This window comes from Eptatretus burgeri, chromosome 2 (genome assembly GCF_056783735.1).
Source record: "Eptatretus burgeri isolate ZD-2024b chromosome 2, Ebu_testis_v1, whole genome shotgun sequence".
Taxonomy (NCBI): domain Eukaryota; kingdom Metazoa; phylum Chordata; class Myxini; order Myxiniformes; family Myxinidae; genus Eptatretus; species Eptatretus burgeri.
Genome location: NC_140962.1, coordinates 83,093,311 through 83,109,192, shown reverse-complemented (window position 1 = coordinate 83,109,192; position 15,882 = coordinate 83,093,311). Strand labels below are relative to the sequence as shown.

The window sequence follows — 15,882 nt, the reverse complement described above, 5'->3', positions numbered from 1 at the left end:
TAAATAAATAATAAATAATAAATAAATAAACCACACAGGCCGTTTCTTCGCTCTCACGTGCCCGTACGTGCGTGACCCGCAAGTTCGATATTATTCACAGTTACGATTATTCGCAATTTAGTTTTAATACCCAATTATTCAATTAGCGCCAACGTATTTTACCTTTTCGCAATGTCGTGGCAAGGAAAAACAAAAAGAGAAGAGAAGAGAGAGAAAAAAATTTACTTCCTGGTTCGGAGCATACCAGCACTCTGATCTTACCGAAATTTATACACCGTCTAATATGAAAACGATCATAACTTGGGCAATTGTGTTTACCTATAAATGCGCATAAGAAATCGAGAAATTATTGGAATACACGAAGTCATCACTCTCCGGAAGCCCGTACGTTGTAACCCGTAATGGGGATCGCGGCTGGGCTTACCTTCCCCATCGGCCACGCCCACGCAACAACGTGTCTTGCCATTGGTTTGGTAAATAAATGGCAATAACTTGGGAAGCACTTGTCCGATTAATATCAAACCTTGAAAAGGCACATCCTCAGGTCCCCAGCAATATACCTGGCAAGTTTCAATTAGATCGGACCAGAGGTTGTCGAGAAACAGCGGTCACACACACACACACACACACACACACACACACACACACACACACACACACACACACACACACACACACACACACACACATTGCTGGAATTATAGATAGATGATGAAGGATTATTTCAACAACTGGAAGAGATTGATCAACCCCCTGATTATATTGTGAAGGCTCTTCAAATCAATGAACATTCAGGGGATTCAAAAACCAAAGCAGGACTCATTCCAACAGAACAACCAGCAATATTTCATCTTGTTCAAGAAAAGAGATTGATATTTAATGATGAATTAAGGTTCTTGAGTTCTGCTCAACTCCCTCTTAAACTAACTCTGAGATTAATGTTTCTTCTAACAAAAGATGGAAGACAAGATCAAACTGTGAGGGATGAATCAAAGTATTTTGATAAACCTTTGGATATGAAAAATAAGGATGATAGAGTATATATTGATTTTGTTGGACTCTCTTAATTATAGAGTCAATATATCTGGTAAAAGTAGGAAGAATGAGAAGGAGAAACACATTATTCGGGCTTTAAGTAGGCTTGGTTCAGGTGTTAGTTTTCTTCCAAATGACCCATCACAATTAGTTAATAGACTGTTATTGTTGTTAGGTATTAAGAAGGCTGGAAATAATTGTTTTAATGAAGCATCAGCCATTTTAGACCAGTTGCTGAACATGAAAGTAATTAATAAATGCCAATACGGAGATATTTTATTTCATATTAAATAAGATGAGAAGCACAATCCTTAGTTTTAATTTCACAACAAGCGACCACACATCTTCATTTCCATCCCCACTAAAACTAGATGCAACAAAAGAATATGAGGCCTCTTTATTGCCTCTGGAAACTTATAATACCTTGTTTAATATCACAGAGAAAAACGATAAGTTTAGTTATAATCCAGGAAGTGGATACAAAACGATAACAGTTTCACCCAGTGCACATTATTTGGATGATACCATTGTCATCTCAAACTCTTCTAAAAAAGAAGATTACTTCAAGGTAAATGCCGTAACTGGAACAGACTGGACTACAAATGGAACAAAAATTTTCAAATAAATAATCAACAAACTTATTTGAATCTAGCCAAAAGTTTCTTGTGTAAATTTACATTCACTAAGGCTGTGAATAACACAAACGCTACACTCGTAAATGATTTCTTCTGGAGAATGTTTGATCGTGTTCGTTTGTATATTGGAACACAAGAAGCTGAAGTGGTAATGAAATGAAAATATATTGCTTTTTGGCATTGCTAATGCTTATGCAGCTCAGAATAAATTTCATGATAATGAAAATGTATTGCTTTTTGGCATTGCTAATGCTTATGTTGCTCAGAATAAATTTGTTATTGATGAAATTAGTTGGTATATTAGTGAATATACTCCTAATCTTAAGACAGAAGAGATGTTGAATAGAAGACAACTCAAATAAACCACTCAATGCATCATACCTTAAAAGAAGATGCCAGCACGTTAAACTGAACCAAACAACTTACACGTGGAATTTGGGTGTTCTGGAAGGAAAGCCATGATATCTGTGGCTCTTTTAAAAAAAAACAGATGGTGATACTGATACTGATAAGAATAAGCGTTGAGTGATAATGCTAAGGTGAAACAACTTCGCGTTTCTCTCGATGGAACATTTTATCCATGAGATAGATTGGAAATTAATTGGGAAAAAAATGATTATGCTGAAGCATACAAGTCTTACCAAAAGGTGTGTGAAAGTAATGGAAATAAAGAACCCATTTTGGATATGACAGCATTTATAAGCCTGTATACAATCTATGCGATTGACCTGAGTGCTCAAAAGGAAACTATAGAGTCTAATCAAGTGGATACTTCCCTATACATTTAAAGAGGAGAGAGTGAAGAAGTTGATACATATTGTTTGCTTTTGGAAGAAACAGAATTACAGATTAATACAGATAATGGTGTTATGATTAGTCTCACATAATTTTTTTGATAAATAAATGAGTAGTAAAGTGCCAACTGGGGTATATGTTGATCAAATCAATCTTCATAAACTATCATCTTGTATTCAAAATTAAAAGCCTTGTATGATTAACGTTTATACAATTCAGAGAAAAGGAGCAGTAAGAATTGATGTTTTGCTCACAAGAGAACAGGTGAAAATCTTGAACGATACTGGCTCACTTAAAATTAAAATGTCAAAACCAATGTTGAAGAAATATTCAATAAGAGAGATGAGTGGAGGATTTCTCCCATTTTTAATTCCTTTATTTGCTGGTTTAAGTGCGGCTGGACATTGACAGGTGGTATTTCAGCCGCAGTAAAAACTGCCAACGGAAGTAAGACTCAACTCTGGGCTCAAAAAGAGTTGGAAAGACACAACTAAGAGTTGGAGAAACGAATTAGTGGAAGTGGTGTAATTGTAGATTTTGCTGAAAAACTTGAAAGCCCACCTTTCAAGTTTCAAAAACTTGAAAGCCTACCTAACAGCTCCGACGCCTGCCTTTTTTGAGAGCGCACGGGTCGTCATGGTAACCGTGCCCCAGTGGGGCGGGGTGAGCTTGAGGCGGACGGCACCCCGCGGAAATGGCCCGGGGATATAAAAACGAGCGAGAGGTACATTCTGAAGAGAAAAAAGTCTGAAGAGGAAAAGTCCGAGGAGAAAAAGTGAGGAGAGAAAGGAGGGGAAAAGCGTTCTGAAGAGAAAAGCGAAAGGAGAGAGGAAAAAGCAAAGAGTGAGGGAAGCGACCAAGAAGCGGGTGTCTGACCAGCGCCGACGAGACAATTTGCCCTTGCCAGTGCTTCGGCAAGCGAGCGTGTGGTGCGCGTGTGGGTGTGAGCAGCGCCGCCAACAAGTGAGGCACGGGTCGATCACCAACAACACCAGGGTCTAAACCCGCGACGGATGATCTCGGTGCCCTCCAGACTTCGACCGGCGTTCAAGTCTGCCATATTGTAAGGTAAATCTCCCATTTTTAATTCCTTTATTTGCTGCTTTAAGTGCGGCTGGACATTGACAGGTGGTATTTCAGCAGCAGTAAAAACTGCCATCGAAACGAAGGCTCAACTCCTTTCGGAAGGCAGTTCCTATAATTCAGGACATTGTAGAATCCAGATGAATATATGTATGATATTCTATGGGGTGAAAGGGTGCACCGCAAAGCTGGGTGCTGGCGACGGACATGACACGCACACACGCATTTCAGGACGTTTTCGCTTCACGGACAACTTTCTGGTGAGCGAGACGATTCTCCCCCTCCCCTCCCCCTGAATGATCTGCTGGGTACCCTTGTCTGTGTTTAGCTGTAAGTCAACCCCTGATAAGCATCTGCACTTTGTCTCTTTCCTGGCATTTTGATTGATTTTATTTTGAAATTCATTCTTTATTTACCTCAGCAAAAAAATTGTTCTTTTTATGTATTTATTTTATTATTAATAAATAATTTGTCGATTTCCAACCTGTCCGTGTTTCTCCTGTCATTACATTGGTCTAGCATTGTTCGAACTGAGATAAACTGGGAGGTAATTACCACAGATTTGACCAAAAAATCGTCGGCACGCACCAGTGGTTAAAACGCTCAGCCGCCCTAATTAAAATCTAATCAGATAACATTGGTGCTTTGCCGAGGGCGCGCTCCCCACTCAGGTAACCACGTGACCTCTAGTTAAACGGAATAATTAGACGGTGGAAACTGGAACTCGTGATTGACTGGGTGGCGTTCGTGGTTTTAAAACAACCCACCGTACCACAACGTTAATTGTGAGCGGTGGCCCCAGGTCCGGCTCTACCGAGGACAACCGGGGATTAAACCCCCGAGTGACCAGCTGGTGTCTCGGTACCCGTGGCCGCAACAATATTATTTTGATAGTTATGGTCTTCCACCACCTGTTGAAGTAATAACATTCTTACAGAATGGTGTTTATCAAACATTTCAAGTCCAATAATTAAATTCCAAGTGTTGTGGTAAATTATGTCTATATGTGTCATTTCAACTCAACAAAAATAAAAAAAATTTATGATATTATTTTTAATCTCATATAAATGACTTATGTTGGAAAAGATGGTTCTATCTTTGGTGTATCCCAAGAACTGGATATTGATGTATCAAGTTATTACACAAAGGCACAGGCTGAACGACAGAAATATAGTATTGCAAAAAAATTAATATGAAAAATGCTTATAAATTAATAAATTATCCAAGCCCGACTGACGCGAATGACTTGGTGAGATTAAGTGATTTATCATAATATATATCCATAAATAAAACAGCACGTTTTGTTAAACAAGTAGAATTTACAACCACAACACCTGGTTCAACAAACCATACACCTTTTCTTATTAAATTCAATTATCTGCTTAGTATTGAATTTTATAAATAATGAAGTATAGTTAATATGAGAATAGAGAAATGGAGGTATAATATGTGTGATTTAGGATATAATTGGTCTTTTTCATTCAACCTCGAAGACCTACACAATTTTTATCAGTCTCGTAAAGAAGAATATTATCCTCTTGGTAAGAATCAGGAGATATGTGGAAGCACAATTAGCAAACAACAAATACACGATTTCGGGAATAGGAAATTATATGATGGTGAAGCAATAGTTTATATGACAAAGAAGGAAGGAAATTGGATAATTATACAAAGCCGAAGAAAACAAACTGATTTAACAACAGGAAGATGGGGTGGTATTACGTGTCATCATATTAATCTATCATATATTTCTGATACATAAATGACAGCAAGAAATGATGACTCGGTTCTCAACAATGGTTATCTATAATTCAGGACATTGTAGATAAGTACAATGATTCGATTCATACCTCAACGAAAATGAAACCATTAGAAACATTTACAAAATTCAAATATGAAAGAGATTAATGCCATAAAGTCCAAGTTCAAAGTTGGTGATAAAGTAAGAATATACAGGTGGAAATCTCATTTTGAAAAAGGATATACTAAGCGATGGACAAATGAACTTTTAAAAATTGTTGATGTAATCGGTGCAGTTCCTTGGACTTACAAATTATGTGATTTAGAGGGGGAAGAGATTTTAGGTTTATTTTATTCACAGGAATTACAAAAGACAAAGATATTAAATTGAAAAAAAAAAAATCAAAAATTGACTCCACCCCTTTTTTGAATCCAACCCTTTTTTGAATCCACCCCTTTTTGACACCACCCACACAAACCACGCCCACACAACCCCCCCCCCCCCCACACACACACACACAAGCCACACCCACATTCATTTCCACATGATTAGTGATTAGTTTATTAGTTCCCCACACACAACATGTTTATTTAATTAAAAAATTGCTCCACCCATTCTTTGTTTCCACCCACACAAGCCACATCCACATAAGCCCCACCTACACAAACCCCACCCACACAAGCCACACCCACATAAGCCACACCCACACAAGCCCCACCCATTCATCCCACCCCTCCCTTCCCCTTCCCCTTGTGCACCTCCACCTTTGACCCACCACACTCCCTCATCCCACCCCCACCCTTCCCCCCACAAACACAGGGAGGGGAGGCGGAGTGGTGGGTCGTTGGGGGAGCGCACCTACCCCCTAACCCTAAACCTCCCCCCAACCCCAACCCTAACCCTCCCCCACCCTCCCTCCCCTTTACACCTTTATTCTTTTCTTGTAATTAAGAATTAATTAATTGTAAGCAAAGCTTATATAATTGAACAACATTGAAAACATTAAACATTTTTCTTTCAGTAAATATTAAATTGTGAAAATGAACGTTCTTTCCCAGCAGTCTGCTTTGGATATCTTGCAATTTTGAAACTCTGATACCATATTCTGTTCAAAACAGAGGGGAGAACCATTCGGGTACATAAAGATGATTACATAATGATATTAATAAAATAATGAATAAAACATTTACCTCCAGAAGATTGAGTTTTGTGCCAGATTCATCCAGACAGGCATTTAAACTGAAAAAAATATGAAAAAACGAAAATTAGTCAACACTCCGTGGTTAGACAGACAGAGAGACAGACACAGAGACAAAGACAAACAGAGAGAGACAAGGGGATAATTTCTCACCTTTCTTTTGACGTATTCAACATCGGGGGATGTGAAAGGTCTTCCAACATCCGAGACATGATGTCATTTAATTCTCTTCGAAATGATTGATGATCTATAAGGATTTCATTCATATTTTGCCATTCTTCATAATAGTCGTTGGTTTCATTTTCAATATCAGTTATCAACGATGTTGTTTTTGGGGACAACCTGTCAGAAAAAAATACAATCATTATTGGTTGTATAGTGATTTAATTCTGTATAAAACAACAAATAATGAATTGGTTTAAGGATCCAACCTCATCTTGTGAAAACGATTGATCTGCAAGGTTGGAGTAATCATCTGAACACTCCATATTCTGAATAAAACATACTAAGTTCGCGTTTGGTATTAAATAGGAAAATTGATGACGTCAATGAAAGGAGAACACAATGGGTTTTTTCGGGTGTGTCTCATAAAGGAAATGACTTCGGACTTTCGGGGCTTGGTTCAGGCAAGGGAGCTTGTCTGACTCATTTTATTCTTGCGTTAAAATGAGTCGGACAAGGGCTTTAAGAGAAGTTTATCATTTTATCTTTGCTCAACAAAGATACTTAAACCAAGAACCAAGTTCCAAGTTATTCTTTGTGAATATACTCGATGGAAATGAATGTTATAAGAAAATTAAGTTATTCCCTAAAGTAGAACATGAAAAAATATTTATTGGTTCACTTTTTGAGTAATGAAAATATAAAAGGACTGTGATTATATTGGGGGGGGGGGAGAAGTGCTTTAATCAGGAAGTCTCAATTTTTAATTTGCTTATATGGGAGGGAAGGGGTAGGTGGGGAGGAAGTGAGTCTCCCATTTTGAGCTTTTGGGGCTTGGGTCAGAAAGTTTTTCCCTTCCCCCCATTCATTTGAATGGTTGCCCCAGAAGCAACAATTATCATCTACTAGTGTAATTGACTAATAAATATATGAGTATAATCTGTCTTTCTGTGTTTGAAATGGACCTTCAACAGGGGTAAACAATCTTATTATGGTAATACTATTAAGCTTAAGTCATTTTGAGCAACCTGCACATTTGGTCCCAATATGTATAAGGTGCTGGTGGAGGGAGACATTATTCAACTTCGAGGCAAAGTGTTATATTAATGGTCTTGTTGAGGATCTATCACTCGTCCTCTCTTATTTCTTTGCTGTCTGCACTCATTGGCTGATAGGTGGGAGAGGGGTGGGAGTGAAAAGTGACTTTTGTTCACAAAGTTGGAATTTGGGAAAATGTGAATTGCCTTCCATATTCAGACACCAAATATCCTTGAACACCTTTGCTCATCATGTGAAGTGAATTTAACAGTTTTACGTAGTCCTTCACTTAATATAGCAATAACAGAGCACAATACATTGCTGTCATTTGTTATTCCTCATATTGCGGTTCATTTTGTATGCAGCTTTGTCCAGTTTACCTTGGTTTCAGTTGATATTTTTTGATGTTGGTTGGTTGTGCATCATGATCCACACAGAGCTTACATTATGGCAAAGCAGTTTATTACGCTGGGATTCTAACACTGGACAGGTCACCACTCCGACGCAGAATATTCGACTGAGTGTGCAGGAATTTAGTATTTGTTCATGGTACCGCCATTAACTCTCTTATCCTTCACAAATGACACCGTGGGTTCTATAACGTCCAGCAACTAATGCCGGCAGATGGGATGTCCAGCTGAACGTCCATCCGAGGGATGGCACACTCAATGATACCTCACCCTGCCTGCAAAACACCAGGATGGCAGTTTATATCTGGCCCGAAATTCAAACTCAGGCTTGACATCTTGGAGGCGTGTGCGCATACCTCGAGCTTGACGACCCTGCTGAGCTGTATTTTTTTTGTGGTAACTTTTTATATTTTTTCCTTTCTTGATGGAGCAACTTTGACTTTCAAGACACACACCACAAGTTATCTGGCTGATCTGAGGCAGACACTGCTGGATGTATTCCTTCATGAATGTGTTACTTTTCTATGCAACTTCCATCAAGTGCAATGCATTTCCTCCATGGATAAACCCCCTGCATGTCATCCATCACAAGAAAAACTGCCTGTCCAGAGAAATGAGTCGTGATTTCACAGCACATTCGACTTTGTCATAGTCTGTAAAATGTTGCCCACTTATTATGTAGTCCTTGGGGGTTCCAAATAAGTAGAAACTTGATGGGGCCAAATCTGGCCTGAAGAGGATGAATGTGTCACAACAGTCATGCACAACCTGAAGATTTGTTTGCACATGCTTTGTGTGTCCAAGCCTTATCATCGAGGAAAGTGATTTCCTCGAAATTGAGTGTCAGTTGTTCTATACACTGGGAAATGTGTGGCTCAGGAATCATATTGAATCAGAAAGAAGGCACACTGAGCATGAAAAGAAGTATCGTTTATTGGGCCTGACATTTCAGGAGCAGTCTATCTTCCATCCTTCGAGGCAGCAATGAAGAAACGGTTTACAGTACATTTCAGTCTCTTTTCATCCCCTCTTCAACCCCAATGGTGAAATGGCACCCAATCAGGCCCTTTGACACGGCTGCAGATGTGGCCGAAACGTCAGACCCGACAAAGGATTCTCCTTTTCATGCTCACTTACTGAATACGTCTATATATTCTCGAGATCAGACTCCATTACAGTAGTGGGTACCAGGAAGCAGGAAGGAAGTGCCACACCACCTATTGCTGCATTGATGCCTGTCTGTGGTCCACAAAACAGTTCTGGGGGTAGCCAGGAACAAATTAAAAATTTTTAAAAGCTCTTCTGGCTAAACTGTTGCATAGGCTTCACCTGTTAGGCATAATAAAAAATATATATTTATTTATATACATTTTAAGTTCATGGAAGAGTGAAGTGACAGAGGGTGGAAGGCAACATGTACTGACAGTGAGACAGTAGGACACATGTGGATGCTACTATGGGATAAACAAACAGGAGGATAAAGAGAAGTGGGAAGTCAACAATGAACTGTAAAAGAGAGAAGTAGGGGAGAGAAGTTTGAAGTGTTAACGATTGAAGCTTATGAGCTACATTCATGTGGTTACACAGTTGAGGCCGACACAACACACATGCAATTGATACAAACCAAATGCATGACAACACACTGGAACGGTCGGGACTATTAAGAGTGTAAGTAACAATCGACAGCATTTGGACGAGACAAATCGAGAACGGATTCTTCCTTAAAACCATTCAGCAGAAATTTTCAATTCAGCCATGATCGAAGCATAAAATGGCTTGTTGTTTTAGAAAGATGCCCTAGGATCTCTAACTTTCACTCGTGCGTCGTAGCTGAAGTGACAGCCACCTTAACGTCCCGTCCGAATGATGGAATATTCATTGATTCAGCGCCTGCCTGAAAAGGACTGGGATGATCGTAATGTCAGGAATCAAACCCAGGCGAGTTAGCTCAAATTGAACCATGCTGTCTTTTGGCATTCCTGTTAGATTTCTTTCCTTGGCTTGTTTTTAATACTCAAACATAGAAAGACAATTAAAATTCTGACCTCAGAGTTTCTGAGGAAAATTCACATCCAATTGGTCTTTTTGTTTTATTTTTATAAAGGTGGTCTCGATAGCCAAGCAGTTTGAGCTCTGTGTGCATCCCTTCAGCATAAGACATTAGCAAGCTTGTTTTCAACCCTTTGTTACTCTTAAAATGATTGTTTAAACCTTAAATCTATCAGTAGAGCAGAGAGCTGAAACAAGAAATGAAGATGGATAATTTAGCTGGAAGCATAAACTTGCAATGACCTCTGAATCATTAACTCGGTGCAGCGCATCATTTGGAAAGAGGGACCTCCAAGTTTAGACCTGGTGTTAATTCTGCTTGACAGACGAGCCTATTGTCAGCCCATGCGGCAAGGGATGAGGCAGCAAGGATGGAGGAACGGCGAGGAATCATAGAGTTCCATGTGTTGGGCAACTCGCTGTCTCAGAGGCCCAACAAGAAGATGTTAGTATGGTTGGTGGGCCTGCAGAACGTGTTCTCACACCAGCTTCCTCGTATGCCGAAGGAGTACATAACACGCCTCGTGTTTGACCCGTGAGTATTTTTGCAACATAATTTGGCATTTTTTTTTTTGTGGTGTCGTGTCCAAGGGTTGTTAACCGTTTGATTTTGTAAACCCATGGCAGAAAGCACAAGACTCTGGCACTGATCAAGGACGGGCGCGTCATTGGAGGGATTTGTTTCCGAATGTTCCTAACACAGGGTTTCACCGAGATCGTGTTCTGTGCGGTTACGTCCAATGAGCAGGTCAAGGTGGGTCCTCAAGAAATGATCAGCTGCTGGACCTACAAACGCAAACATGTCGGCACTCGGTGAAGCCCTGACAAATATAATCAGTCAAGATAGTGTTCAGTGTTTTTGAGTCTAACTCGTCACCGTCACTTTGTGAAAAGGTATGCTTTTTCACTTTTATTGCTTCAAAATTGGTCGGTCATGAAAAAGTTTTTAAAAAGTTTTTCCCTCCCCATTGTCTTGACCATAACAACTGAGGCTGATTAGCAGTTGTTTCATCCATTCAAAAATATTATTTATATTTTTCTAAACATCTTCCTTCTTTAAATTTTTAATCTTTTATTTCGGTTTATAATTATTATGAACTAGCGGGCCCTCTGGCTCTCCGGATGGAGGTACCCTTCTTGGCCAACCTTCAGTGGGCAATGTGCTGCAGCAGCACATTGTTGCGGCACAAATGCACTTTATAGTTTTTTTTCATTTTTGAAAGAAATTGCATTGATCACAACATATCTTACTCCATATCATAATTCTGAGAAGATTCCATTATGTATATATATATATATATATATATATATATATATATATATATATATATATATATATATCATTTTCAAGAGATAGATGTACAGACATGTTTAATTATTTTTACCTCCACCACCGAAGGTGAAGGAGGGAATGTTTTCACTTCTTTCTGTCTGTTTGTCTGTTTCTTAATTGCCAGAAGCCTTCGGATTTCGGCAATTATGTTGGTCGGTTGTGTGTGTCATTCTGTGTGTCTGTCTGTTTGTTTGTGTGTTTGTTTACCCTGTAGCGGCCACACCGTTTCAGCGATCATGACCAAACTGGGTACAGACGTCGGCCATGGTCCAACTTAGACACTTGTCGTTTTTGGTGAATCTTGGTCAAAGGTCAAGGTCAAGGTCACCGAAAAACCGAAATTTTTATTTTCGCAATAACGTCCGCTAAAATGGTCGTATCGACTTCAAACCAAATCCAAAATGTGCATCTTCCAAATCTGCATCTAACCATATGTCTCATTGTGGTGTCACACCAACACCTTTCTTAGCGGTTGGGGGTCGGGTTAAAAATTTCAACTTGCGATAAAAACGCCATTTCAAGTCTGATTGACTTCTATTCCAAGTTATGATCATGACCAAACTAAGTGCTATAACTCATTAAACAGTAGCACTATCGACTTATAAGAACCAAATTGATTTCCAGGTTTTTGTTTTTTCAGAGATCATGGAGATATGACAAAGTTATTCCGGCAATTCCTTGCTCAACGAGCAATTCCATTTGTTTGTTTGTTTGTAGGATATCTCCAAAAATTGTGGACGGATCTGGTTGAAATTGTGGACAGGTTGGGTGTGTCAGAAGGATGAACTGATTCGATTTTGGTGAAGATGCAGATCCGGATCCAACTACTAGAATTTTTTAAGCGATTCTTCACCATTGATTGATCGGACCAAAAATGATATATAGCACGATATCTCAAAAAGTTGTGGACGGATCTGGTTGAAATTGTGGACAGGTTTGGTGTGTCAGAAGGATGAACTGGTTCGATTTTGGTGAAGATCCAGATCCGGATCCAACTACTAGAATTTTTTAAGCGATTCTTCACCATTGATTGATCGGACCAAATTTGATATATAGCACGATATCTCAAAAAGTTGTGGACGGATTCAGATGAAACTTGGTGGACATGTTGGGTGTGTATTGAGGAAGAGTTGATTCGGTTTTGGTGAAGAGTCGGATCTGGATCTGGATACGAGAATTATTTAATTTCTAAAGTGATTCTTCATCATTGAGAGATAGGGCTCAAAAACGACACATGGCATGATATCTCAAAAATGTATTGGGCCCGATGTGTTCTTATGGATCAGGCATTTCATGGCGGAGGTGTGCACTCTACCGAGTGCCCTTCTAGTTTAATTATGTATTTGTTATTTTTCTCTAGTTTTGGGTGCCTTGCCTTTTTAAAAATTTTTAATTGATTACATCACTAGCAAACTTATTTTTTAGTTTCATCTGAATGTGTGTTTATGCAGGGTTATGGTACCCACCTCATGAACCATCTGAAGGAATACCACATTAAACATGGCATCCTTCATTTCCTGACCTTTGCTGATGAATATGCTATTGGATACTTTAAGAAACAGGCAAGATGCTGTCATCCCTCCCCCCTCCTCCACCCCCCCCCACTTCCCCTTTCCATCCATCTCTACTCTATAAACATCTTTTTCCCCTTCTTTTCTCATTATTCTTTCCTTTTTCCAAGCCCTTGTGAATGAACACTTTTATCCAAACTTCAGGGCTTATGCTTGTTCTTATCAGATTTTTCCATACTTTCCTGATCCTCAGGGCTTTTCCAAAGATATAAAGCTGCCCAAGAACAAGTACATTGGCTACATCAAAGACTATGAGGGGGCCACGCTCATGGGCTGTGAGCTTAACCCCCGGATCCCCTACACGGAGTTTTCTGTTATCATCAAGAAGCAGAAGGAGGTGAAAGCAGATATTAGGGTAGAAGGATGAAAATGTTATTTGTTACTTTGCAGATCACCAATCGTGATGAAGACTTTCATCTTGTACAGCGTAGACTGACGATGAGGTGTTTGCTTAGCTCGAGTGCATTTTTGGCTACATTGCTATTGTCCGGTCTCACGGAAACTGTTGTAGAACATCTCATTCATAGATTGCGTGAGGAATATCGTTGCCCATAGTGATTCTGCTTCGAAAGAAGGATAAAACTTCCTTTTGCATAAATGGTCCTTTTGTAGTCGCCATAAGTTGGTCTGCCATCAGTAAACTTGCACACCATTTATTTGATGTACTAGTTGTAATCCCACAGAAGTTGCCGTTTAAATTGTGCTTTATTAACGGCACACAATATACATCATGATACTTTATTTATTTTTTATTTTTTTGAAAGAACTTGACACCTTCTGTCCTCCACCCACTCTCTCCAATGCTGTCTTTGGAAATTCTGCACTTTATTTTACTGCATTTCAATTGGAGATGGAGCGGCAAGGGATGTCACATGGCTTCATTTGTGGGTTCATTTTGTCATAAATGACATCGTATTGGATCAGAACGGGATGACGCTAGTTGTGGTGCACATCAGAGCAAGTGATGGAGGGGAAATTTACTCTGGGGGTTGGGGGTGGGTAAAATTGGGTACAGGTACAGCGTATGTCGGTAGCGACCGAAAGCAAAGAGTCGCGAGGTAATGTTTTCTGCTATTCTTCCGAGAATAAGAAAAGGAATATAATTTGTGAACAGAGTGACAAGATGTCAATCTAAGGTTAGAAGAATGGTCTGTACAGCAAGGATTTTTAATTTTTGGGGAATTTCAGGGGAAGGGAGTGTTTCGAGAATGAAGACTGAGGGCTTAACAGAAAGGGGGCAGCTAGGAATTTGCAGTGGGAATTGAGGAAGGAATTGTGGCTTTTGTTGACTCGAGGAGGGTGGAGAGGCTAAAAAGGGAGGAACTGTAACTGATAACATGATTAGTGAGGGCAGGCAGAAAAAAAAATGACTGAAGGGGAGAAGTTCAAAAAAAAAAAACTCATTGAACTAATATTAGGAGTTTCATTAATAAGATTTAGCTTGCAGCTAAAATAGATAACGAAGAGTACCCCACACAAGGGGAAGCGCAGTGTTCGACATTTTAAAGTGGCGTACCAGTTAATGCCCACTCCCTCCAGGAGCGAGAGGATTTGTTTTCAGAATCGGTATCGTCTCCCACCTGCATTGCCTCCTCCTTCCAGTTGTGGTCGGTGGTGCAACCACTGGCACTGTTCTACGTGCACAAGCGAAAGTCGCAAGTCGTCTCTCCACATTCTTGGAGGGAGGAAGTGGAGGGCGGGGGTGGGGGGGGATGATTTATTTAATGCCCATGACTTGACCCTGGGTACCCCAAGCACGAATGCAAAATTAGGTGGAGGTTGGCCAAGCCGTTTTGGACAGACATTTCTGTATTTTAGTTGTATGATCCCAATATGGTGGAGGAGGTGCACGTAGGAGAGGATTTTGAGACCAGTGACAACAACAGCATGTGCAAGTATTCTTTTAAGAGTTGGAGTTTGGGATATTAGATTTTGGGAAGGCAAACCTTAAAGGTATGAGGAGAGAGTTGAATACTGTATTATAGGTTGGGAGAAGCTAACAGGAGGGCAGGTCGGCATCAGAGAAATGGTAAACCTTCAAGTAGCAAATATCCAGATTACTGAGGAAGAATATTCCAGTGAGGGACAAATTTAGAGGTAGAAATAGAAACCCTGGTGATATTCCTGTGATTGCCCCCACTGTTCCCCCCCCCCTCACCCCCACTGGAATAAGGTAAAGTTTTTTTTTTTTGTTTTTTTTTCTGAAGATATTCAAATTCTATCCAAAATACTCAGTCATGGTAAACACTTAATCACCAACCTGAGTATTAACACATTAACAGCTTGTTTAATTAACATATTTAATCGCAAGTCGTCTTCTTTTGCATGCAGCACAAGGCTGCAGGGTGGCATCACTTGCTGAGGGCATGGCTGTGCCACTGATGCAGTGCCCGTTGCTGGTTAGAGCAGGAATTTGGAGTTTGTTCAGGGTGCCGGCGATAGCTCGCCTACTCTTCGCGAAGGACACCATGGGATCTTTAACGTCCAACAACAAATGCTGGCAGACGGGACGCCCATTTAACGTCTATCCGAGGGACGGCACACGCGTTGATGATTCCCCCTGCGCGTGAAACACCAGGATGATAGTTTATAGCTGGATCGTGATTCAAACCCAGGCTAGACAGCTCGGAAGCGAGTATGCGTAGTACCTCTTGGCCATCCTGTCAACCCATTAACAGTAAGTGATTAACTGCTCAACTTAATCGGGTATTCTGGATAGAAAAACGGTGACCTTGCATGATGGATAAGATTTATTTGGACTTATGAAATAATCACATCCATATCAACATTGTGTTGGGAAAGGGTCAGGGAAAGGTGTATGTCGAGGAATGT

At 40.0% G+C, this 15,882-nt stretch overlaps 2 protein-coding genes across 4 annotated transcripts in view; one reads left to right on the top strand and one right to left on the bottom strand.

Moving 5' to 3' along the window:
- LOC147032447 (histone acetyltransferase KAT2B-like) overlaps nt 1–15,882 on the top strand; it is a 61,282-nt gene that overhangs the window by 34,147 nt on the left and 11,253 nt on the right. For all 3 annotated transcript variants that reach the window (XM_085870082.1, XM_085870083.1, XM_085870084.1), the window contains 4 exons: nt 10,473–10,681; nt 10,774–10,900; nt 12,931–13,041; nt 13,244–13,387. In XM_085870082.1, the coding sequence (XP_085726208.1) occupies nt 10,473–10,681; nt 10,774–10,900; nt 12,931–13,041; nt 13,244–13,387 (591 nt within the window). The remainder of the gene's footprint in view (nt 1–10,472; nt 10,682–10,773; nt 10,901–12,930; nt 13,042–13,243; nt 13,388–15,882) is intronic.
- On the bottom strand, nt 5,792–7,036 carry LOC147032448 (uncharacterized). Its single transcript, XM_085858548.1, has 4 exons — nt 6,919–7,036; nt 6,641–6,829; nt 6,480–6,528; nt 5,792–6,394 (listed from the first exon to the last, which is right to left on the bottom strand). Exons 1-4 carry the CDS (start codon nt 6,960–6,962, stop codon nt 6,317–6,319), a joined length of 360 nt encoding a protein of 119 aa, XP_085714674.1. The 5' UTR covers nt 6,963–7,036; the 3' UTR covers nt 5,792–6,316.

What these genes read in the sequence shown, in the direction of transcription:
- LOC147032448 (XM_085858548.1), bottom strand. Translation starts at nt 6,962, where the DNA reads ATGATTACTCCAACCTTGCAGATCAATCGTTTTCACAAGATGAG. An exon ending in TTGAATACGTCAAAAGAAAG is followed by an intron (nt 6,529 to 6,640) that starts GTGAGAAATTAT and finishes TATTTTTTTCAG; the next exon opens with TTTAAATGCCTGTCTGGATG. An exon ending in CAAAACTCAATCTTCTGGAG is followed by an intron (nt 6,395 to 6,479) that starts GTAAATGTTTTA and finishes TGTTTTGAACAG; the next exon opens with AATATGGTATCAGAGTTTCA.